Source organism: Microtus pennsylvanicus, chromosome 20 (assembly GCF_037038515.1).
Source record: "Microtus pennsylvanicus isolate mMicPen1 chromosome 20, mMicPen1.hap1, whole genome shotgun sequence".
Taxonomy (NCBI): domain Eukaryota; kingdom Metazoa; phylum Chordata; class Mammalia; order Rodentia; family Cricetidae; genus Microtus; species Microtus pennsylvanicus.
Genome location: NC_134598.1, coordinates 29,717,685 through 29,743,517, shown reverse-complemented (window position 1 = coordinate 29,743,517; position 25,833 = coordinate 29,717,685). Strand labels below are relative to the sequence as shown.

Here is a 25,833-nt window from a genome sequence, read left to right as displayed (position 1 = left end):
GTCAGACATATTTAATGGATCGTTACCTCTCTAGCTATGTCTTTTGGGTGAGATTCTTTGTGTAACTGTCTTTATGTAAAATTAGATGGAGCGATCGGGAGAAGGTCTAATCAAAAGGTATGTTTTCAACTTAGGAAGTCGGGGTTTTGTTTCCCTGGGGCTGTGGAGGTGTCTGTGGGTTGGGGGTCCACTCCCTTTCACCTCCGGGCTGCCACTGTTCCTCGTCTTACAGCGTGGCTAGTTGTGCGTATACCCGCTAAGTGAGTCATCACTAAAGTGCTTACTCGCTGAGTTGCAACACCTTGGTATTCATTTAAGGTGCCAGGACCTTAAATGTAACTATTCTGTTGGGGGTCCCTACAGAGGTAATGAAGTTAAAGCAAATCAATTGATCTAAGCATATCTGCATCTGCTCTGATTGCTCTTCTTATGAGAGGGGAGTCAGACACAGCGAGACACCAGGGTACTATGTGTGTGAGGACAGACAATACACTTCTGTGGTTTAAGCCTCTCGCTCTGGGGTCCACACAGACAGCTACCTACAGCAGTATTACCAGAGGTCTGCATCATGACCTCCAGTGAGGGGAGCCCGAGGCAGGAATTCTAGGAAACAGAGAAACCATACCCATGCAGAAAGTAAGTTGACCTGAAACATTGTATGATCCCCTGGTTCCAGTCTTTTTCTAACCAAAGAAAACATGCCACCATAGGCGTGGCATGCGGGATGGTATCACACTGTAAGGCATCCAGAGATGGCTGTCACTAGGCCGGAGATGCTGGATGCTCTGAGGGGCAGGCATGTGGCGTCCTGCTAAAGGTTGGGGTGAGCGGAGATGGTTCTGAGCGTGGCTTGGTTAACTCATGTGTCTGTGTGGAGGGGGCTTTAATAGCGCTCACTCAGGCTTGTCAGTCACTGTTCATAGACCTACAGCCTCAGCTTTCTGCAGTTAGCGGCAAAAGACTTGATGCAACACTTGGTGCAGTTGTTGAGTCTGTCTGTGCATTTGGTGGCCTCTCCCTCAGTTCTAGATCTTTGACCCTTAGAAAGCCATGAATGACTTAGTCTCTCTTCAGTATGTTATAAAAGAAAAAGGTCAGGTTTTATAGACCCAATTGCATTGGCGTCTTTCAGGTAAGATCTTCAAAATATAGCTTCTGTTTCTTTTTATGTATGTTGACTTAGTCTTATTTATGTCTCTTGTTGGGTAGTGATAAAGGCTATCAATATATAATTATGTGCTATATAACCCAGTTGGAATTACAGTGGCTTCTCAATAATAGAAAGCCAGGTATATACCTTGAACTTGGATTTTATCTTATTTTTTTATCTTCAGCGGTCTACTGTGTTCTCCAATTTTCCTTATGATTTGCCAATCGTTTCCCTCCCCCAAATCGATCATTCTATGCTTCCTGATTTCCCTGGGGTCTTCTGTGAGCTGTCTCTTCATTGGTCTGCATCCCCATGCCTACCTAGTTATGTGACCTTCATTACTGCTGCTGATAAAATATCCAGCCATCTGATAAGGACGGTGCAGCCTGCCAGCTCTCATTCATCACGCCCCCCACCCTCCGCACCCCCTGAGCTGTCTTTTTCTTCCGCCAAAGTTTAAAATAAGCTTGTCAGCTTTCAGGAAAAGCCTTTTTGACAGCGTTCTGTTTTATCTGTAGACTGATTTAGGGGAAAGTGCCATCTGCTTTCCGATGCCTCTTTCCTTCCCCGGGCACAGAATACCTCAATGTTAGTTTTAGGCTTTCTTTTATAGGGGGGAAAAAGGAGAATGTTTAAAACGCATCAGTATACACAGTATTCAAATCCTCAAACATTTAGAGAAGGATTTCCATTGCAAGAAGCGTGCTGGGAATGGACAGATTTGAGAATGTGTGAGTCCTCTGGCTCAAAAATAATTGTAATCTTCACAGAAGGAGATGTGGCAGATAGGTACACTGTTTACTATGAACTAGGCCATGGCAAATAGTTTTATACAAAATGTGCTTCCTGGGAAGTGTCTTTGTTTCTTTTCTATTTTTCTTTTTTTTTAAATATTTATTTATTTATTTATTATGTATACAATATTCTGTATGTATGTATGACTTCAGGTCAGAAGAGGGCACCAGACCTCACTACAGATGGTTGTGAGCCACCATGTGGTTGCTGGGAATTGAACTCAGGACCTTTGGAAGAGCAGGCAATTCTCTTAACCTCTGAGCCATCTCTCCAGCCCTCTTTTCTATTTTTTCTATAGTGTAATAACATGCCCGATCAAGGCAACCAAAGGGATAAAAGGTTTGTTGAGTTTATAATCCTTGCTTGTAGTCTGTGTAATGGCAAGGATGTCGCAGGGACAGGAACATATACCCACAGTCCAGAGTGGAGACACTTAGTCTGGAGTCCCTGAACAGGGGTTGGCGCCACCCACGGTGGGCGGAGCCTCCCACCTCATTTCATGTAATGGAGATGATCCCGCATAGACAGTACCAAAGGCTGTCTTCCAGGCGATTATCACTAACCATCGCAGGAAGTGATATTAATCTTAGCCTGAATCACTTGGGGTAAAGAACTATGGATATTACTAATTTAATATGCTTATGACTCTTTGGTATTTTGTATGAGGTGTAGAGAATAGTAGTCAGTCGCATTTTCATATTTCAGTAACTAAGTCAGAGTGGAATTTGCTATTGACATTGTTGAGTAGTTGCATAAAAATGAAATCATTTCAAAATGAAACATCCAACATGTTCCCAAATCTGAAACTTCTCAAATGATGTCCCGTACGGCAACTAGTAAATTCCACGCCTGACCTTACATGATAAAATACACTCTGGTACAGTCAGAATGCAGATGTATTAAACCCATTGCTCAAAATCAACCTTCTGGCTAGGTGGTTTATTTCATGTTTGGACTTGGAAGGAATCTCATTTTGCCTGTGCAAGCTTTCCAAAATTAAAAATAAATAAATAAATAAAATCCACAATGTAAAAATCTTCTCGTTGTGATCATTTTGGATAAGGAATATGGAACCTGTTTTAATGATAGGTTATATTCTTTTTTGGTAGTGGCCTTTGGGGTATAAATTAAGTAATGTTTAAACTCAGCTCTCCATCCGAGTAGGTGCGTCTCACCTGCACCGTGGCCTCATGGGACTCATCTACTCTACTGGGCATGGAACTCTTGGACAATAATTGGTTATGCAATTAATCTTGGTAGCCGAATGACAGAAATCTTCAAATATAACACTTTGAGTAAATGTTGCTGAGCCTGGACGGGGTGGATTATATACATTCTGTTTGGTAATCTGTGTTTTAATGAGCCGCATCGAAAGCATTCTAATAGTGTTGAGATGCAGAGAGTGATTCCACTTACAAAAAGATCAAATGGGAACCGCGAGGAGTGGGGAAAGCCTTATCTCAGCAGAGCACTGTCTAGGAAATAGTTCTGTAAGCTTGAGTGTCATGAGGCTTCGGGGGAATGTATAGACTTTTGCTGTTTTGAGGGGGAGCAGAAATTCAAAAGCCGAGCTGTATAAATTAAGCGGTAGCCTCATGGATCTTCTTTTATTTATTTTTTTCTTTTGTTACCCCTAAGGGACATTTTGGGGAACCGAAAGGAATGTTGTTCTTGATTTTCATTCTAGCTTTGTTTTGCATTTCTGATCAATTTTAACAGTTCCCTCCTATATGTACAAAGGACCCGGTACATTTGGCTACGCAATGGCCTGAATCTTGTGTGTGGTTTAGCATTCTTTCCTTCTGTGAAAGACATTGCTTTTACTGGGAGGAAGATCCACAGCCTGTCCAGAAATACTAACTGGGTGTGCATGGGCCACGGCCGATCTGCAAAGAAGCAACGAGAAATAATGGGGCCATGGGACTGGCAGTGAGGCAGCGAGCACTTTGAAGTACTTACATAGACATGGATCTCCAATTCCAGTACCAGAGGAGAGTTGAGTTCTCATTTTGTGAAACCTGAAATACTAAACCAAGCATCTAAATGTGCTTAGAAATGATAGAAAAGAGACAGGAGAAACCTCCAGATGAGGGCTGAAATCAAAATCATGTCATCCTAGCTGTTTTAGAGCCCGAATCAGACTCCCCCCCCACCCCAGAGGAAAAACAGGAAACAAAAGTTCAGCATATTGTAATATTTCTCATGGGGTTTTTGTAAACAGTGAATATTCATTAGACACGTCAGGAGAAGCATGGGAAAGTGGGATGGGCAGAGACAAGGCTTGCTCATCTGATTTAACGACCTATAGGGTGGCCAGCCAACGGGATTGTTTCCAGATGCCTCACGCTCTTCCCCAGCGTAAGCTCTCCTCAGCATGGACCAGCCATTCTCCTTGTGGGGAAACTGAGGCTTGTAAAGGCGAAATAAGTCACCCAAGCATACGCGCCTTCGTGAACTTTGGAGTCACGGGGACAGGCAATTTTCATGCCTTTGCCATCCTTGTTGGACACCACCGGGAGTGTGTGTGTCCTGTGCGTGTATGTCCTCTAGAATGACGCCAGGGAGGGGGGCTACCAGGTGTGAGAACCCAGGGTGCTGTGGTCATTACCAGCCCCAGAGGTCCTCATACTGCTCAGATTTTATTAGTCTGGCAGGGTGAGCCTGGTGTGTCACTATACCGTTTAGAACATCATTATGTCATTGCTTCCTTGTGCAGCTGTACATCCATCATAAGTAGAGTCTGCACCGGCCATACTGTGTTTTGTATGGCTCTATTGTAATTTATGTAAGCAGCCCTTATTTCTCCATAAATAACAAACCTGGGAATCACCCCAGCCTTTCAGAATGATAAAAACTGAGGGATGAACTTGGGTATACATTTTTTTTTCCTGTATTGTCTTATTCTGGGACGAATTCCCAGGAATGGAATTATTTGATAAAGGTATGCAGGGGAAAGGAACTTTCCGTGTGTGTGGGAGGCGAGGCTTGTGATAGAAGGGGAACTAAAGGGAGTTAAGAAGGGGGAAGTTTGCCTTCCTCATTCCTCTCAGAGTGTAGGCCCTGAAGTGGTAGCAACAGCGTGGGCAGAGGTGAAGAAGGGTCAGGGGCTGGCTAGGGTCCAGATCCAGCGACTGTTATTTTCTCCCTAGTTCCCCTGACGCATCACGGACACTAGCCCTCCTTCGTAGAAGACTTGCCAAGGTCGCTGCATCAATCCCCGTGCTCTCATTGGAAGGAGAAAAAGGTGTCACACAACGGAGAGGGGCTTTGAGTTTGATTTCACCCGCACGGACTTCACTGAGTTCCGATTGTCCTACGTGATTCATCTATCACCGTCTCATTTTCATCAGCGTGACGAGGGAGGGTTGCCACCTTCAGCTTATGGTGCGGGGACCAAAAGCTTTATACTTAGTCAAGGGCAACAGCAAGGCTGGGACCCAGGCTGGTTTTCCCCAGTAGCCAATCCTAGGAGACTTCCGGGAATGACCAGTTATATGCCAGTGCCTGAGTGATGTACGGAAAAGAGACTGGCAGAGCTCAGGGAAGAAGAGACGAGCAAGGATGCAGGCAGCCAAGGAGGGTTCCACAGGCCGAGGCCATTTAAAACATCTCGTCACCTTTCTTTTATGGTTTCATTTTGCACCAGCCTTATCTGGCAGAGAGAGCCGATAAAGTCCAAAGCGAGATCCTTGGCACCGTGCTCCTGGCACATAGCTCGTGTGCCCTTCAGCTTCAGCAAGGGATTTAGGAAAAGTTTCCCCCTGGGTAGAGAACATAGTCAACCAGACATCCCCAGAGAGCGGCTTTCTCCGCGGCTGTGGGAAGTGGGAGGCTAGCGTCTCAGCCGCAGCTACACATGGGGCGGGATGGAACATTCCGTGCCTGGTGCGAAGAAAAGCATTGTTCATCTGTTTTTGTAACATTGTCGTGAATGGCTAGGAAAGTGCAGTCAGAGATAGCCAAGAGTCAGACGGCCGTGACCAGACAGATGAACTCTTTGCTTCTAAATGTCAGGGTCAGGAGGTAAGCAACGGGAACGCTCATTCTGTAGTAACCTGTGTGTAGGCGATATAAAACAAAAGCGCAGACCAAGGTCAGAGCCCCAAGACAGGAAGGCACGGAGAGCTTAGAGAATTTTCTGTTCAGCCCTGAAATGTGAAATCTTACTAAACAATTGGATTTGTAAGGGCCTATGGATCAACTCTATGCTTACACCCATAATTATCAATTATTTACATAACAAAAGCCTTATGGGGTTATTGTTTGGTTCCAGGTTCTGTGCACAGCCCTGGTGGCTTGGGGACACTGCCTTTGGCTCTCAGTTTGTTGATAGCTAACCTAGGCTGTGACACAGCATCCAGTGTGCCCAGAAACGGATGTTCCCGGTTCCATTCACGGGCACCACACAGAACCTTTCCTCTGCCCTGAGGTCCGACCCCAGGCTCGCTTCTCTGCTCTGACAGGGGGGCAGTGCATGAAGAACTTTGTCTTATAGGTGGACAAGAGCTCCAGAAAAGAATCTGTATATCAAACCCCCCTACCCCCTTTCTGTGTTGTTCTCCTTCTTCCCAACACGTGTAATTTTTCCTGGGGCAGAAGGTCACACTCACATCTAACTTTTAGTTCGACCTTTTGTCGTAAGATTACCATAGGTTCAGATACAGTTGTAAGGAATAATATTGAAAGGTTACAGATACCCTTTTTCTACCTTGCCCCTATAATAGTATCTTATAAATCTTTAGTATGAATCAATACCATAGTGACATTAGTGTAACCCACTATCTGTTCCGATTTTTCCAGATATTGCTTACACACTCTTACTCTTCTTACAATGGAATTACATCTCCCTCAGTTAGATCCCCCTTATGGTAAGAAGAAAATACTAAAGGTCAAAACCGTGTTTGCAATCAAACATCTCCGTGTATCGTAACGTGCGGGGATGGTGTGATGATGTGGCAGACATGGCCCCGTGGCTCTCCGCCTCTGCCTAGCCAGCATGAGAGTGTTGAGCTGCTGACTGCTAGCCCAGGACCAGATTAAAATTCAAAGCACACATGGGCCAGCAAGATGGCTCCGTGGATGAAGGCACTTGCTACCAAGCCTGACACCCTGCATCTGGTCCCCACAATCCACATGATGGGAAGAGAGAACTGGCTCCGTCTAGCAAGTCATCCTCTGCCCGCCATATACGCGATTATGACGTATGCTTCCCCCACACAAAAGGAATATAGATGAACTTTTTTTTTAAAAAAACTTAAGGCATTATTTCTCCTAAATGCACTTTGCTTTTGTGTCTTTGAAAAGTGATCAAATTGTAAGCAACTGTAAGCTAAGTCGTCATAAATCAGGGCCATCTGTCCATGCCTCTGTGTGTGCTACTTAGCTCTGAGTTATTTAATTGCCTGTGTAATTCCACCCAGCCCCACTTTTAAGAGTCAGAATGACTCCATCACTGTGGGAGCCCTCATGTGACCCTCCAGGAACCGTAGCCATCTCTCACCTATGACAACAACCATCCCTTTAGATCCTAACCACTGGCAATTGCTCATCTTCATATTCCTAATTTTATCACCTCAAGGGTGCTCTACAAATGAACCCAGGGTGCATGTGACCTCTGGGGACTGGCTCTTTTCACTGCATGTTTTCTTGGGGACTCATCCAAGCTGTTGCAGAGAACTCATTTGCTCTGCTGTTGAGTGTGTTCTATGATATGTGTGTTCGCCTGTCGGACACCTGGGCTGCTTCTAGTTGTCGTCCTTATCAATAAACCTGCCGTGAGCCGGGCGGTGGTGGCGCACGCCTTTAATCCCAGCACTCGGGAGGCAGAGGCAGAGGCAGGCGGATCTCTGTGAGTTCGAGGCCAGCCTAGTCTACAAGAGCTAGTTCCAGGACAGGAAGCAAAAGCTACAGAGAAACCCTGTCTCAAAAATTGAAAAATAAATAAATAAATAAATAAAAATAAACCTGCCATGAACATTTGTGGATCCATATCTTTATAAATTTCTCCAGGATAAATGCCCAGGGGTGTAATCACTAGGTCAGATGGTTTTACATACTTCTGTTTTATAAAACCTATCAAACTACGCAGGTTGGTGGTATAAATTTGTAGTCCTAGACAAGGAGGCTCGAAAGTGGAGAATTATAAATTCAAGGTCAGCCTGGGCAACTTGATAAGAACTTGTTTCAAAAAAAAAATTAGAGGGCTGGAGCCACACCTGCGCGGTGGAGCAGTTCCAGGTACGTGTGAGACCTTTGGGTCAACCTTCAGGACCACTAGCAACAAAAGCAAGCAAGCAAAACAGCTGGCGGGGCTGCTATCCATGTCTGCCCAGGATGTGTGAGTTACCTGGTTTCTCTGTTAGCAGTTGTTTTGATCAGCCATCTCTTCGGCGTGTGGTGACGTCTCCTTGTGGTTTTAATTTGCATTGCCTTTAGAGCTAACGATGTCAAACTCAGCATCATGGGCCGTGCAGTTCTTCAGTGGAATGCCTTTCATGTCTTTTGACTCTTCTTCGTTAGATTGTTAATGTTTTATGGTTTCGTTTTGATAATCCTTTTTCAATTACCAGCTCTTCTTCTTAGAGCCAACGTTCTTGTTAGTACCATCATTACTTGGATGATATGAGCTGTCTTGTTTATCATACTCATTAGTATATGTAGCAAAGAAAAGGCATACCAAACACTGAGTTTTGGGTTGCAAAGAGGATTTATGTTTGAACTTGTCTTTTATGTCTTTGTCTACCAGTTACACACACATATTCACACACACACACACACGAGAGAGAGAGAGAGAGAGAGAGAGAGAGAGAGAGAGAGAGAAGGGAGGGAGGGAGGGAGGGAGGGAGGGAGGGAGAGAGGGAGGGAGGGAGGGGGAGAGAGAGAGAGAGGAGGGAGAGAGAGAGAGAAAGAGAGAGAGAGAGGAGGGAGGGAGAGAGAGAGAGAGAGGAGGGAGAGAGAGAGAGAAAGAGAGAGAGAGAGGAGGGAGGGAGAGAGAGAAAGAGAGAGAGAGAGGAGGGAGGGGAGAGAGAGAGAGAGAGAGAGAGAGAGAGAGAGAGAGAGAGAGAGAGAGATGCACATGCTACTACTTTGGGGAATTCTTTACTTTCTTTTTTTTTAACAGTTTGTAGAAAATTATTTGATCTATAGATGAGTGTTTTGCTGCATGTTTGTGTGAGCATCCACCCCTGGAACAGAAGTTTGTGACCCACAAGGTGGTTGCTGGGAACTGAACTCAGGTCCTCTGGAAAAGCAACAAGTTCTCTTATTCACCCAGCCATCTCCAGCCCCAATTTAAAACAAACAAACAAAAAGACACTTTTGTTTTGTTTGTGTTTTTCTTTTTTTCCAGACAGGATCTCACTATGTAGCCCGGGCTGTCCTGGAACTCACTACGTAAACCAGGCTGGCATCAAACTCACAGAAATCCTCCTGTTTCTGCCTCCGAAGTGCTGGGATTAAAGGCACGCACCCCCACACCCAGCTCTTTGCGGGGAATTCCTAATGCATTCTAGATACTCATCCTTGTTAGAAACATGGCTATATTCGTCTTTTCAGCTTAACAAGGCCGTTCACAAAGCAACAGTTTCAAACTTTGATGAGGTACAAGACATTTTTGTTCTTGTTAACGTAGCCTCAGGTGTGCACGAAGGCAGAAGTTGGAGCGGAGCTCCAGAATCTCCGAAGGCTGTCTGTAGAATCTTCTTTGATAACCATTGCTCTTGGGAATCCGTAACATGAAATCGTTGCATTGCTTTAGAAGGCACTGGGAACATTGGAAGGCGAGCCTACGAGCCTGCTGAGTCAGTTTCGGTCTTCCTGCTTTGTCATGCATGTTTTCTTTTGTTATTTGTGGTTCCACTTGCTATTGCCAAGTGGAAGTTTTGGGCTGCTGCGCCAGATCCTTGCTGATGCTCACTAAATGGTGGGAAATTGTTTCCTTATAGTCATATGGAATGTGCTGTATCAGAAACTCACTGTAAGAGTGCTCACTTGCAGTTGGCAGTAAACCAAGCAGTTAAAACTGGAGCTTCTTGCTTGTAATAGGCCAGGCAGCTTTTGGGCCCCAATCTAAACATTTTTCAAATTTTGCTGTCGGCTATGTAGCGGATCATCATGTATTTGCTTTGAGCTATTTGAATAAACTTTAAAGATATGAATTATTCTTTCTTGTGCTCTATCTCTAAGCTTTTAGGAGGACGAGCTCTCGTTTTAGCTTTGTAAATCCCTTCCTCAAAGGGGAGACTTTCTGTATACGTTACTTAAAATGAAAGAAGAAAAGAAGTAGTATTTTCCTTCAGAAGAGGCCTGCTTTCCCTCTAACAAATCAGACCTCAGGTACTACAAGACTGAGACACCCTGGGAGGTAAGAGCCATGAGAAGACTGTGTCCACCTTTGATCCTATCTCTGTGTCCAGAACATGACAACCTTGGTCCCTGTAGTGAGTCTGGGGGTGGGGGTGGGGGTCTCTCGGACTAGATAGGATGCCCCTCATGATATCCTCCTCTTTTTATATTCCAAAGATCAGTAGCAGAACCTGTTGCATCAAAGGTGCTCCATAAAATAATTAGAAATTCACCAGCTTCAGTAACTATGTGGTATCTCGAAATTCATAATATCCATGGTTCAGGAAATTTTGTTCCCTCTGAGGGTGAACACTATGCTTCTGCCTTGGTTGTTTCTTAAAACTCCACTGTCTGCAAAATAAGTAGATACTGAAAAAATGTTGGATCCATCCATCCGTCATCCATCCATCATCCTTCCATCCGCTAAGCATGTCTTGAATAGTGGGTTAAGAACTCCCAGGAATAGGCATACTTGTCTAGAAGAAGGCACGGTCCTGTCCTGGCAAACTAGAACTTGAAGGGAATAGAAGTCATTTTCTGAAATATTTAAATAACATAAGACCCTGGGGCTTTCAGAATACTCCACGGCCCCACTAGAGATCTCTGTCCATGCTCCCTCCATCTGTGCTGCCCACAGGTCTTGCTTTCTCTTAAAAGGATACCCTTCTCGCCTCTTCTTTCTGCCCATGCGCAACACTGGATGCCGCATTGTTTGGGATTCTCTTAAATTACACGAGTCAGAAACCTAAACAAATGCCCTAAGCAAAAATCACACTGCTCCACAATTCTGAAAAGAAGGTCTAGGCATGGCTAGGGTGGTAAAGCCACTGCCAAGATGGCTGCCAGCAGCCTCTTGCCCTCCTGTCTGAACAGACCACTTCTGGCTCACCTTGACCTGCTGGATGTGATGGCAGTATCCATGCCAACTCTTGACAAAGCCTTGGGAGATTTGGCAGTTTGGACTTTGATCTCTTAGAACCTAGCTGCCATGTAAAGGAATCTAACCACCCTCATGCAGAAAGAGGGTTGGCAGGAGAGGCTACAAAACAGTAAAGCATTTAATTAAAAGTATATATGAACATAAAAATTGGGATAGAGGGTTTGGCCAGCCCTCGCCAGCCCCTTCACACCTTCTTGTGTAGATGGAGCTACGTTGGGCACACTAGCCCCAGCAATGCCACATGGAACTGAGTAAAGTCACCTCCTCAGGAGGGCTGGCCAAACCTCAGTCATGAACCAATGCAAGGCCAGTCCTTTTAGAGAAGTTTGTCAGCCAGCAACAGGTGGCAGAAAGGGCAGCCTCTAGGGCTCCAGCAAGCCAATAGGGAGCCTTCTTCCAGGTCCTGGCTTTCCTTTCGCAGGGAGGCTGTCCTTGAGAAGGAGCGAGGACATTCATCATGGCAGCAGGCTTATATCTGCCCAGCTTAGCGATACCCACTGAAGGCACATTTCTTTCCCAGCATGGCCAGTCAGACTCATGGCTGACTCTAATTGGTTGTGACTAAGTTGTGTGACCCTTTGGCGCCTGCCGCACCTAAACTCTCTCTCTCCTTAGGCACTGGCGTTGCCTCCAGAAGAAGGGATGGTCTATTTTCTCTTTGGGTCCTCTCCCCAGAGAAAAGCCAGAGGGTGATGAATACCGCTTGCTTGCTTTTCTGGGGAGCTTGCTGTTGTGCTATCTAATTTGTATATTTTTAAAAACATTTTATTTTGTATGAGAGCCCAGCAGAACAGCTACTGGGCAACTGGCTTATGCAATAAATCTAAAGGGTCTTAGTAAACACGTACATAACTTCTTCCGTCAATTGAGATGTGTGTGGGCCAGAAAGTTTTGATTTTTCTTTCTCATTAAGAGTCAGCATTCCATCGTGGACCTCTGAGGAACACGAAGCTGGAATAGAAATCAGAATGAGATGCCTGCTGGAGCACAGCACACTGGCCTTTCTAAATACACACACACACACACACACACACACACACACACACACACACACACACAGCCTAGTCCTATGTAGCTGGCGGAGGGGGTAGGGACAAGTCCAGTATCAGATAGCAGGAGACGAGGAAAAACCCACAGATGACCCCTTAGATTTTTTTTAGAAGGATCTTTGAAAGGTTAGGTTGGCATTAACGACCTAGAATGCTCAACAGTAACAGACGACCAAGCTTTGTTATCTGCAAGTGTAACTGGGGCTTATTTGAGAAGGTTCTAGTGACTTCAATCCCAAGCTTAGGGATAAGACTGATAGTTACTTTTTCTTGAGAGGGTCTTTCTGCATAGCTCTGACTGTCCTGGAACCCACTATGTAGTTGAGACTGGCCACAAACTCAGAAACTCAGAGATCTACCAGCCTCTGCCTCTCCAGTCCAGGGATTAAAAGAGGGCATCACAATGCCCAGTGGTTGCCTTTAAATTTTTCATCTTGAAATCTTGTGTGTGTGTGCGTGCATGTGCATGTGTGTATATGTTTGTGTGTATGTGTGTGTGTGCGTGTATATGTGTGTATGTGTATGTTTGTGTGTTTATGTGTGTGTGTATGTGTCTGTGTGTATGTGTGTGTGTGTGTGAATGCCGACAGTCACTTGTTGAAGAGAGCAGAGTGTTATACCACCGTCTTCATTTCCCCATCAGGAACTACCCTGAGAGTTAGGTCTACATCGTTTTTGTATTTCTCAATAATTTTCACGGAATAAGTTTGTTTTCTTAAATAAGTAAGTTGTTTCCCTCCCTATACTTTAATTTTTAGGTTTTTAATCTCTGTACATTGAACGCAGAATGCTTGCTGTTTTCTGTGCCCTGCTCTTTTGTTTCCCAGGATTGTTTGTGAAATTCACACAAATTGGTTTCTTAAAAAAAAAAAAAGCAGGGGCTCCGTCTGTGGTGCATGTTCTTACTTTAGTATTTCCTTTCATAGACACATGCATGTTTTTAATGCTGTTACATATTTACGGTTTATGCTTTCAAAGCCTGCTTTTTATGACTTGAGATAAAAATGATCTCCAATTTTATTTTAAGAGATTAAAGTTTCTTTTTCTTTGTCTTTATAAGATAATTTTACATTTATTTATTTATGTGTGAGCACATGTGTATGTGTCTTAGGGTTTTTATTGCTGTGAAGAGACACCATGACCAGGGCAACTCTTATAAAGGAAAACATTTAACTGGGCCTGGCTTACAGCTTAGAGGTTTAGTCCATTATCTTGATGGGGGCAGACAGGCTGACACAGTGCTGGAGAAGGAGCTGAGAATTCCACATCTTGATCCTCAGATAGCAGAAGGGACTGTGTGCCACACTGGGCATAGCTTGAGCATATGAGACCTCAAAGCCCGCCTCCACGGTGACACACTTCCTCCAGCATTGCCACACCTACTCCAACAAGGCTACATCTCCAAATAGTGCCACTCCCTATGGGCCAAACATTCAAACAGATTCTATGGGGGCCACGCCCACTCAAACCACCACAGTGTGTACGGGCACACAGTTGCCAAGGGGCACAAATGAAGGCCAGAGGACAGCTTTTGAAAATTGATTCTCTCCATCCACCATGTGCGTTCAGACTTGCTGATAAGCTTTTACCCTCCAAGCCTCATATTTTTGTTTTGATTTGATGTTTGTTGTTGCTGGGGTTTTTTGTTTTGTTTTGTCTGAAACTCTTACCTAGCACTGATTTTTGTGCATGTTGTCAGGGGGTCTGTCATTTCTTCTTTTGTGAAAAAGGCAAATCATGCCAAATATGTCCTCACATTTTTCTTTTGTCTTCATCCAGATGAAACTCTGAATTCTAAATATGGCCTGAAAGCCACCGTAGGATCCCATCCTCCGAGACAGCCCCTCCCACTTCGCCCCCTATGTGCTTCTGAGGGGGCACGGTTCTCCTTGCTCTTCCTTGAACTCTTCCTCAGAGGTGCCTGCTGCAAAACTCTTGACTCCTTCGTCTACGTGAATTTCCACATTCCTACCTGTCTTAGTCAGTGTTCCGTTGCTGTAAAGAGACACACGGATCGTGCGTAAAACTCGTAAAAGATTTAATTGGTGCTTGCTTACAGTTTTCCAGCCTTAGTCCATTGGCACCATGGGAAGCATGGTGGCTCACAGACAGACGTGGTGTGGAAGAAGTACCTGAGGGGTCTATGCCCTGATCCACAGGCCGCAGGAAGAGAGCCACATCGCACCTGATATGGGCTTTTGAAACCTCAAAGCCCACCCCCAGTGACATGCCTCCTCTCACAAGACCACACCCTAATTCTTTCCAAAGCTGCCTCTCCCTGATGACCAAGCAGTCAAATCTAGGAGCCTATGGGAGCCATCTACATTCAAACCACTGCGCTGCTTTTACCCTCCCTAAGTCTCTGCTCAAATATTGCCCTATCACAATCTTCTCTGAACAGCATAACTAAAGTCACACACACACACATACACACACAATCACACAATCACAATCTCTATTTTCTCTGCTTGGAAGAATTTACCTGAAAATCTTTCTGGGCCTGGTGTAGGGGTGTGTGTGTGTGTGTGTAAGTTTTTTTTAATTAAATGTCTTTAGATTAGTTTTCTCATTCTTAAGTTTTAATAATTTGCTCTACTTTTTGCAATAGTTAATATGTGACCATCTCTACCTTCTGGCTACCCAGTCCTCCTATTCTGACCTCAGTTGCTTGTTCAATCATTTCTGCAGTCTTTGTTTATCAGAAATAAGCCATACATACGCAAATTCGTGTATATGTGTGTGTATATATATATATGCACAGATACGCTCTGCATTTGTTATAAATAAATGGTAAACACCACAGATTGTTCTGCACCTCGCCTTTTTCCCCACTTAACTAAATATGCTAGACAACCCCATAGTTAGAGGGTCGTCGCATATTAGACTTGCCTCTTACTCTGCTAGGTGGACATGCCTTGGTTACTTGATCTTTGTGAATGTCTGAGTGTTACGTAGGTCATCCTCGGTCTCTGACAGGGCCTCCTAGCCAGTCCCTCACGGATCTTTCATCAGTGCTTCTCACAGGATGGCCAGACCTCTTAGACTTCCATTCTGATTTTGTCGACTCCTGGTTCAGGAACCCCGGCAGCTTGCCAACGCTCACAGAACAATGCTGAACTCTTACATGCTGTAAGTACAGTCTCACACAGTCTCTCTCCTTTTACCTCGGACCTCTGAGCTTGCAGACGCCCGCCCCCTAAGCCTGTGCCTGGAGGTTTTTTCCAAATGTTCAGTCCTGTTTTCTCTCCGCCAGCTAGGCGGATAAGCTCCTCCTCCTCTCCTCCTAGGTAGATCACAGTGCACTCAGGGCCTGTGGCAATCAGAGTTTTAAACCGGCCAACCTGGTCTCAGGGGCACGTCCAGCATAACCAGACCTTGTGCCGTGAATTTTGAGTTAGGCAACTGGGAGTGAATCCTTTACCAAGCAGTACTTTTTCTATTGGACTCCAAATTCCACTGGGACCAGAGATCGCTGAAGTGAAAAGATATGTCCGGACTTCAATGTAGCTTACAACACAGTGAGTCACACAAGCACAATTAAGATACACGGTGAAAGTGTGGTTCCGTGGAATCCTAGGTGGTAAAACGCCCCTCACTCCTGCAATCTTTAGCCCACCATCCAGGTCCAGGATAGCTGCCCGACTGCCTGTTGAATGAAGAGTGTACTAAAACGCAGCCGCCAACCTCCTGTCCCCAATGCCATCTTTTAATCACACTCAAATAGGTCCCTAACCTGTGCCGACTACGCTCCTCTGAGCAGGGGGCGGCGTGGGAGCGCGTGGGCCCGGGTAGTAGGCAGGGAGGGCAGCTGAGACCGGCACCTGGAGCGGGTCTGGGCGCCGCGCGGGGCGCAGGGGCGGGGAGCGGGGAAGGGGCGGAGACTGTCGCCTGCCTCCCCATCGGCGGCGGCGGCGGCGCAGGGCCGCGGGGTGTCGGCAGCAGCTGCAGCCGCCCGCGCCACCCCCTCGACCGCGGCTCCCGGGCGAGCGAGGGTGAGCTGAGCTCGGCGGGCAGCTGCCACCCAGCGCCTCCGTACTGAGCAGAGTGGAGCGGCGGCCACGGAGAAGGCAAAGTTGCCAGTCTAAGCGCAGACATGCCGGGCAGCGACACGGCGCTCACGGTGGACCGGACCTACTCGGATCCCGGCCGGCACCACCGCTGCAAGAGCCGGGTGAGGGCGCGCTCAGGGCGGCGCGGGGGTGCGAGTCGGTGGGGAGGGCGGGGGTCGAGCCGGAGACGCTGAGCCGCGGAACCCATTGCCGGCCTCTCCCAGCCGGTAAGGTTGAAAGAAACCTGCGGCCCGGGGACCCGGGGACACCGCTGGATTGGGAGGCTAGCCAGCCTACACTGCCGCCCCAGCTCCGCGACGGTGTCTCCCCGCCAGGGAGCGCACGCTGCTGGTACCCCGGACACCCAGGGTCTGGCTCGGGGCACCGCCACCTGCGGGGCTCAGCGTGGCTGCTGCATCCCTAGCCCAGCAGCCCAGTCCCCTGTGCCGTGCGCCCCAGATACGCTGCCAAAAGAAAAAAGAAAAAAAAATTCCAAAGTCCGTTTCGGCTTGTACGCTCCGGAGTTGGGAGCCGTGCAGAGTGGGTGCCTTAGCCACGGTTTTCAGTGTTAATTTGCTGTTGCTGATTTTGGCCGTGAGCGAAAATAGCTCTTCTGAGCAAGCTGTGGAGACCGGCCCTGGAGGGCTTCAGTATCAAGACTGAGGCCGCAGCCGCAGCCCCAGCCCTGGGCCCTCCCAGGGAATACCTTCCGTCCTGGACAGCCAAGTGTCCTAGCGGGATGGGGCGCCCAAATTCCTTCTCCCCTTGACTGATTAAAGTGCCATTTGAAACAGCACCTCCTCCACTATGGCAGGCCGTACCTGGAATTGTTCTCTGAGCCTCCAAACTTCTGGCTTGTCCGTGGAATTGGGCATTTCGGTGTCAGCTACCCGGTATAAAGTTCGTCCAGGTAGACTAGGCACCTCCACCCACCACTTCCAAGATCTGTTGATCAGCCAGAAGTTGTTTCCATAAGTGACAGTCGTGTGCCGGGTCCCTCATACAGAATGTGCAGTCATAGTTTGAAACAGTAATCGATTGTCCCAGAAGTGGTATGTCCGCCTCATTTCTCTCCTCACTTTAACTCCTAAGAATCAATTTTAGAAAATGATTTTTTTTTGAAACACAAATTTAATGTGTTTGGTGGAATCGCTCCTACATCGACCGGTTTCTTTGAAAGTTTCGTAACAAATACACTAGGCAAGCATTGGGGGGCAAAAAATTAGAGTTTTGGTTACCTGCAGCCAGAAGTTTGCTTGGGAGGGTGACTGCTCATGAACACAACTCACCGAAGGAAAGATCTTTTCCTAAGGCTTTTATAACGGGGCGAGGGTAAAGTTAATATTGCAGTTGACAGGAGAAATTGCAGTCTTAAAATAATTTGAGAGCCTGAATTGTCACAACTAGGTGATCTCCGTATGCAGCCAAGTTAGGAATGTTCGAGGGATAAAACTCATGGGATGAGCTTTGTTCTAAGATTCAAGCTTTGTTGCCAATCAGATGGATGGGAAAACCGGTGCTTACAGACTTGGGTAGGAAGTGGAAAGATGCGTTGAACTGCAGGCATGAGTGTCTTTTTCACACCAATCGAGTCTCAGAAAGTGTCCAAGACCTCGTGTGGAGGGGATTGGCGTATTTTCTTTTAAAGGGTGCTTAGGGTTGTACTTGCTACATCAGCAGCAGGAAGAGTCTCGATTTGTGAACCGTGCGGTGAAACTGCCTTAGATACTGAAGGTACTGATTATTCTACGTCACTGGTCCACTGAGCACAGGAAATCTAGTGAGGACTGGGGGGGGGGGGGGGGGATATTAGAGGGAAGACGGCTAGAGTTGAGTAGGCCCAGGTCACAGTTCAACGTTCCTAGAGATCCCAGTTTGGCCCGCTAGGCCGTCCGCTTTTAACTGTTGTTTGTTGTTGCTGTCCTTTAGGGCTTGTTTTTGAAACAAGGTCTCACTGTGTAGCCCAGGCTGGCCCGTAATCCACCATCCCCCAGTCTTAGCCTCCCGAGTGCTGGAATTACAGGCATGCACTGCCCTGCCTGGCATTGCTCTTACGTGTTTTTTTATGTGTTTTCCTGTGGAGATATCAAGGTATCACGAGAACTAATATACAGACTTTTCTCTAGTGGGGCCGGTGTCATTTTGCATCCCTCCTTAAGGCTGTAATAAGTCCGCTGTAATGAAGGCACAGCGAAAGCTATTTTGCTGTTGCAGAAAACGCCATCCCATTAGGTGATCCAGCAGCTCCTTGGTGGAACTCAATTTGATGGAGCTATAAAAAAGCATTTTCCCCTTACACCCAGAAAAGTATGCTGTACAGAAAGAAAGCGCCGAATGGCATCAGGGCTTAATTTCTTGACGTGTCTCTCCCATTGGAAATAAACCAGGATTTAAAACTCATCCCTGTAGTCTCCTCTGGCAAACTATTTCTTTTAAAGATGCTGATGATTGCCTGGGTGGATGTGTGGAGGTGACTAACCCCTCAGGAGCCTCTAGTTTCCTCCCAAGAACACCTTGCTGATTAACAAATGGTCACTTAAAAGCTTCAAAATCTTCTACCCATTGAGGGTAGTAAAAGAACATGCCCATACTAATTGCTGGGCTTTCTTAAGCCATTGAGACTAAATGGCAACGAGACAGAGGACCACTGTAATACTGCAGAGGTCTATTTTTACAGCCAGGTAGACTAATTTAGATCCCACTCCCCTTCCAAAGTGTAACTAGTGATGTTTCTGGTCGTCGCTAAGCTAAAAATCCAGAGTCATTCATATTTTTAAACTTCTTCCTAAAACTCAAAAAAAAATGATGCTTGTTAACTTGACAGACATCACCCCTTTCTGCTTTGAAAGAAAGAGCACGCATAATTAGAGCCTGCATTTTTTTCCCCTTGTGCCCTAGATAATCAGAACCTATATCGAGAATATAGGCTTTCTGTCTTCCACACCTTAACTGTTTTTTGTCAGTTATTCGCGAGTCCGGTTGTTCTGTTTTGTGGGTTGGTTCTCACTTTAAATGCCCCCTAATGCTGCCTTCAGCCACTCTTGGTGCAGCTGTGAGCTGCTGAGGCTCCCAAGTGTGTGATCACCAGGGCAAGGGCCTAAAAGACTCTCCTGAGACTCCAATCCCCTCGATACGGAGCAGGTGATGTCAGTTCGTTCTTCACCCAGTGAATGTGACTCTTACTTTAAATCAGAATTCCTTTATCTTTTTTTAAAATTAACAGTTGTGTGATTCCGTTGTTCCTCTTTTCATCTGTATGCATTTTTTTCTTGCCACTATAATGTCACTACCACTTGGTATTGCTCTCCTGTTCTCCCCTATTACACTGTCGGCCACTGGGCTTTCTGTGACATCTCTGCAGTTGGTCCATTAGCTACTTAGGCCCTCCAAGAAAGGACTGGATTGTTTTTCCTTCCTAGCGTGGACTGTTCCTGTGTGACTTGGACCCCTAGAATATTATCCCGTGCCTTAGTTTCTCCTTCGACACAGTAGGGGTGTTATAAGGAATGGATGCAATCGTGTCTATAATATGTGAGGCCCATAATAAGAACCCAATAGGTGGTAAGCTTACTGTGTTTATTTATGTATTTATATAATGTTATCAATAGCTTGGAAATGGAAAGACTCCTAATTTTGTGGCAGACCCCACTGGGCATCTTTTGAGTAGCAGCTGCCGTTCTGGGCATTCAGGAGAATGATAGGAAGTTTACAGTCTGGGCTCGCCGGGCGCTTGCTGTCTGATGAGTATGTCTTATACTGTGGCCCATGGCAGTCTAGCCTTCTCTTTCACAGAAAGAATTGAACCTAGTAAGTACAAAAGTATCTGACATCCAACATAAAACCTGTGTGGAGCCTGAAGGCCACCTGTCTCACATTTTGAAGGCTCTGCCATCGGGAACAGTCCCAGTGGGTGTTGAGTAACAACAGGGGTTGTCAGGGAGAGGGGGCTGTTGTGGCCCTCCCACAGTGGAACTGGCTGAGCAGTGAGTCGGTCGCTCCGCCTGTTCCCGGGCAGGAAGTAGGACAGATAGAAACAGATCCTTGTAGGTGCCGCTGACCTAGGGAGGTGGCAAACTGAGGAGTGTGTAAGGGCTGTTTTAATTAGTGATGGGTTTCATACATGCTAAGGTTCCGCAAGGAGCCTGAACCACGCCGAGTGCCTCAAGTCAGAATTTGTTTACGTTAGGAGGAGGAGGTTGATGGCGCCTATGCTTTTTGGAACTCTGCTTTGCCGCAGGCTCGCTGACTCTCCCTCAGAGGAGGATGACTTGCCCGCCACCAGCAGCAGCTCACACATGCCTGTCACATCCGCTGCAGAGCGCCGCCACAGCTGCTCCCAAGTTGGATCTCAGAATCTGTTTTCCTTTAGACACTTCCTGAATTCCCAGAGCCCAAACCCGGAGCCCTCGATGAAAATTACCCACGTCTCCAGGAGGATCTGCAGTGTTTTTAGCCTCGCTGTTGTTAATTGTGTTTTTGTGTTTTCAGCGGAGGGGGTGGTGAGAGCAAAGGAAGAGAGAACTGTGAATCACTGTACTGTGAATCAGAATTAGGACTTCTCATCCCTTCTAAAAGGAACATCGGGATACATGATGTGCGCATCATCCAGCCACTGCATAGATGTGGAAGGGGTTCGGACTTCTCATCCCTTCTAAAAGGAACATCAGGGTACATGAGATGCACATCCTCGAGCCTCTGCATGGATGTGGAAGGGGTTCGAGTCGAAGGGGAAACAGTGTACTTGTCAAGTGGTTTTCTTCAGGGAGGCAAAAGAACATGCACGAAAGGGTGTAGTAGCAACAATGGCTAGTGCACACCAATGGCTTAATAGACACCGGAACTACTAAGTGCTTCAGTTTCAAATTCTCCCTAATCCTGACAGGGTTTCTCTGTATATCTTTGACTGTCCTAGAACTCACTTTGTAGACCAGGCTGGCCTCAAACTCGCAGAGATTGGCCTGCCTCTCCCTCTGCCTCCCAAGCGCTGGGATTAGAGGTGTGTGCCACCATATCTAGCCTGGAACTTGGTCTTAAGCCCTTCGCTGGTGGCCCCAGGGCTGAGTGCAGGAGAGCGGCTTGGTCCTGATAACCCAAGAAATGTGTTAAGCAGCTCAGTCTCGATGGACCATTTGGCTGCTTCGGGACAGATGCGTGTGACACCTTCAGGGCACCTCCTTACTTGTGTATTCCAGATTTTTATGACATACCTTTTCTGGTCTTTTGTACAAAGTCCTTTAGTCCAAGTAAACTTGTTTTGTTTTGTTTTGGGCCGTCCTGGAACTCACTCTGTAGACCAGGCTGGCCTCGAACTCACAGAGATCTACCTGCCTCTCCCTGCGCCCACCCCCCAGTGCCGGGATTAAAGGCATGCACCACCACTGCCTGGCTCCAAGTAAACTTTTGAATGAATGCTATGGGATGATGATTTGTGAACGTTTTATAATGCCGAGGCTAATTCTGTTTGGGAGTTTGGATCATGGGTTAAGACCATTAGAGCGGGTTTGTAGAGATGACTCAGAGGTTAAGAGCTCTGGCAGCTCTTCCAGGGGACCCTCATCAGAGTCCCAGTATCCTTGTGGCGGCTCACAACCACCTGTAACTCTAGTTCCAGGGGATTTGACTCCCTCTTGTGGCTTCCAAGGACACTGCACATGTGTGGTGCACTAATATACGTGTAGGCCAAACAACCATACCAAAATAAATACACATATATATTTTTAAATTAGGCAACTACCTTTTAAGCTTGATATTTGGTCTTCAGGGTGGCAACTGGCAAGCACAGCAGAAGTGGTTATTCCCGTGAACACGAGTTCAGACGGTGCCTGGGAGTCTGTGCGTCCTGACTGGCATGTTCCTTGTGTCGTACAGTTGGTCATCAGGCAGTGTTCTGGGAAGTCCCTCGGAGCAAGCCGCCGCCTCTTATGTTTCCCTCACCACACACTGGGGGAAGTAGACCAGAGTGGTTCAGGCCTGCTGGTTCGGGAGTCTACCTCCCTAAGGTACCCTTGGGCACGTTCCCCAAGTTACCTTTTTACAGAAGCTGTGGTGTCCGTCCCTTGGAGACCTGTGGCATAAATTAGACGCTGCAACGTGAACCGGCAGCATTCGGTCCAATGACTGCTCCGTGACCAGTGAGCGCTAGGGTGGAGAGGGCTGGCCGAGGCACAGCTAATGGCAGCTACAGCTGACGCCGCTTCAGGAGCTGCCTCGCTATGGAGGCCCCAGGTGTGGTTTGCCTCACTTTGTACACTGCAGAGGCCGGGTCTCTTCAGCGATGGCTTCTGGAAATGCATTGCACTCGGTGTTGGACTTCTCGTGCCTCAGCTCTCAGGGTGCGTGAGGAGCTTGATGGAGAGCAATTGAGATCAGCTGGGAAGGCAGTGACCCAGTGACCATGCCAGGACCTTTATGGGGTCCTTTACTTTGCTGGACTGGTAGCCCGTACTGCTTATATGGTGCAGGGTTGGGAGCTTAGACGCCAAGGTTTATCATGTTAGAGCTCAAAGAGGATATATGTGTGTGTGTGTGTGTGTGTGTGTGTGTGTGTGTGTGTGCATTTATATGTATGTATATAGTGTGTAATATGAATGTGATATACATACTTGTAATATATACAAGCTGGGGATTGAACTTAGGGCCTTGTGTGTGCTAGACACATGCTCTGCCATTGACCCCCACAATCCAGGACCCTGGAAGGGAGTTTAAACATTACCACCTGACCATTCCATTCTCAGAAGTAGAAAAGTATGTCACTCAAACTATAAAGAGCAAAATTAAACAACCAATACAGACTGATTGGGACTCACCCTTTCCCATCCATTTCCTTAATAGGGAATCCTTTAACAAGGAGTTGCTTTAAAATGTATATGTATATTTAAAGCAAAGATATGTGTCAAATATGTATCTTAAATCAAGTTACTTATTTTAAAATACACACTGGATGTACTGCTGGGGCTTGAACTCAGGCCCTACCAAGTTAATTGCTAAACTCTATAGGAAGATTATCTTAGCTAAACTAGGGAGGGTGCGCATAAAACTATTTCCAGCAGAGGAACATGGCAGGTGGGGGCTCGCTGGGTAAGAACAATTGCTGTAAAACGAGAGGGCTTGAGTTTAGTTCATTTGATAGCCTGTGCAAAAGCTGCATGGCCTAGAATCCTATATAGCTCTAGAGTTATGGGTCAGAGACAGGCAGATCCTGGGAGTACCCTTGCCGTCCAGTCTGCTGTTAGGAAATAGCAAGCTTCACATTCAGTGAGAGACCTTGTCAAAATAAATAAATAAATAAAAGTGGACTGGGTGGTAGTGGCACACACCTTTAATTCTAGCACTTGGGAGGCAGAGATGGGTGGATCTCTGAGTTCTAAGCCAGCCTGCTCTACAGAATGAGTTCTAGAACTGAATCCATAGCTACTGGGAAACCCTTTCTTGAACACTGAAAGGAAAAAAAAAAGGAGGGCTGGTGAGATGGCTCGGTAGGTCAAGGTGCTTGCTGCTAAGCCTGACGACCCGAGTTCAGTCCCTGACACCTGTATGGTGAAAGGAAGAGAACCAAGGCCCGCAAGTTGTCTTTTGAGCTTCATATGTTGCTGTGGCACACACACGCCCTCCCCCAAATAAATATAAATAAGTGTAATTCTAAAATCCAAGGAAGACATGAGGTGGGGCGTGACAAAGGAGGACACCTGAGGTCTTGCTCTGTTTGTTATCAGCCCCCCACACCTCCCACATATATATGAGCATATACCCTGCCACAAACCCACCGTTCTCTTCGTGAAGAGTGAACTGAATGCGCTTGAAACCGTGGGACTTTTCTAGGTAATAGCATGTATCTGAGTGATTTGGTGTTAGATCAGTAGTACCCTTCTGAGTTTATTTGCAGGTTTGGGGGGGGGGGAACAGAAGCTGCATCGGATGCATGAAAACCACCACGTAGCTGCACCGGACTCTTGCCGCTTAAAAACCATCCTTCTTGAGGCCCCTTGCAGCATCTCTGTGTTTTCAGTATCAAGTTCTGATACTGAAATAATCTCATCCTCATCGTGGCCTTCTGCCAGCTGGGACAGGAAGTAGGGAATGACACACAGATGCACAAGCCGTTTGGTGCATTGTGCAATCTGCAGGCATGCAGCTTGCGATCCCTCCCACCCGAGGACCATTGCCTCTGACGCCTTCGGGTCCACGAGCCTCCCATCCAGACAATCTTCCAGCACCTCCCGTTCTTTGCAGCATACAGCCTAGATGTCTAGCACCTGAAATGGGATATCCTTGGGATTTCTGGAATATTTGTGTGTACATCATAAAATACATCGGGCTTGGCACCCAAGTCTAAACTTGAAATTCATTTAAGTTACACACACACACACACACACACACACACACACACACACCTGCATGCATAGCCCATAGATCACTGTATGCCGTGTTTTGTATACCTGTGTTTTGACTGTGCCCTGTCACAGTGCTCAGCTGTGACATTTCCTATGTCTTGCATCATGTTGGTATTCAAAATTAAGATTTTAGGATATTTTGAGGTTTTTTACTAAGAACACCCAACCTGCATATAACTTTTTACAACCAAACCTTAAATCCCAATCAAAACCTCCATCTAGTTCTTGGCTAGGGAATGCATCCTCTCTTCCTTTGCAAGCAGGGAATGGGCAGAGCATCCAATGGCCTGTTGAGAGATGGCACACGCAATGTCGGTCCCCAGTGGCCCTCTGAGGGGGAATGTGTGTGACTTCTGCTGTGTACACCGACTGTACCCTTACCTAGCCAGACATTTCTCCCTAAGTGCCACACCTAACTGTCCGTCAAAGTCTGTATGGCAGATGAAGCCCTCGCTCGCTCCCTCTCATTCCCAGGGGATGTTTTACCGTACAGCCAATCCCCAAGCCTCATTCCTGATACACTTCCTCGGCCACTTGCTTCCCCACCCCATCCGAGGTACACGTCTTAAATGTACGTCTACCTCTTCTTTGCCTGTGACATTGCTCTCCCAGCAGGTTTCTGGCTCTGAGGAACAAAGTGACGGTGGAGAGCATGGGCTTCAGTTAAGCTTGACTGTCACCTCTACCTGCCAGCTGTGCAAGCAACCACCGGAAGTACCTTTACAGGACTTCCACGGGTCTCCTGTTGGTTAAGTCACTCACAGTCCGCCACAGAGATTCCCAGACTCCGGTCCTTCCCACACCGCCCACATAACGCTTGATGCCACCTGCACTATTATTTCCTTAATATTTCTAAGTCAGCTCACTCTCTAAAACTTAAATTGATTTTACAGTTATCAATGTGACTATGCTAGCTAAATGCTGTCTGAGTTTGAGGCCTGCAGTCCCAGAGTGAATGAGGAGCAAGTTTTGGGGCTTGGCTGGGGAGGCTCCGCCCTTGCCTTTGTCCTGGACTGGATCAGCGGAATCGAGGTGAGGCTTGGAAAAAGGAACCTCCTCACTCCTACCCTGTTATTTAATGCTTTCGCCGTCGGCCATCTGAAGGAATTCAGAATCA

General features: G+C 46.7%; 1 protein-coding gene across 9 annotated transcripts in view; it reads left to right on the top strand.

The window, feature by feature from the left end:
* The window catches only part of Tmcc3 (transmembrane and coiled-coil domain family 3), a 306,403-nt gene that overhangs the window by 219,255 nt on the left and 61,315 nt on the right, over positions 1-25,833 (top strand). The window contains exon 1 of one of the 9 annotated variants that reach the window (XM_075954037.1): positions 16,194-16,448. The exons of 7 other annotated variants lie outside the window; for them this stretch is intronic. In XM_075954037.1, coding sequence (XP_075810152.1) covers positions 16,371-16,448 — 78 coding nt within the window. In that variant the 5' untranslated portion in view covers positions 16,194-16,370. Of the gene's footprint in view, positions 1-16,193; positions 16,449-25,833 lie in introns of those variants that run through there. One more of the 9 variants, XM_075954048.1, reaches the window with a different exon arrangement.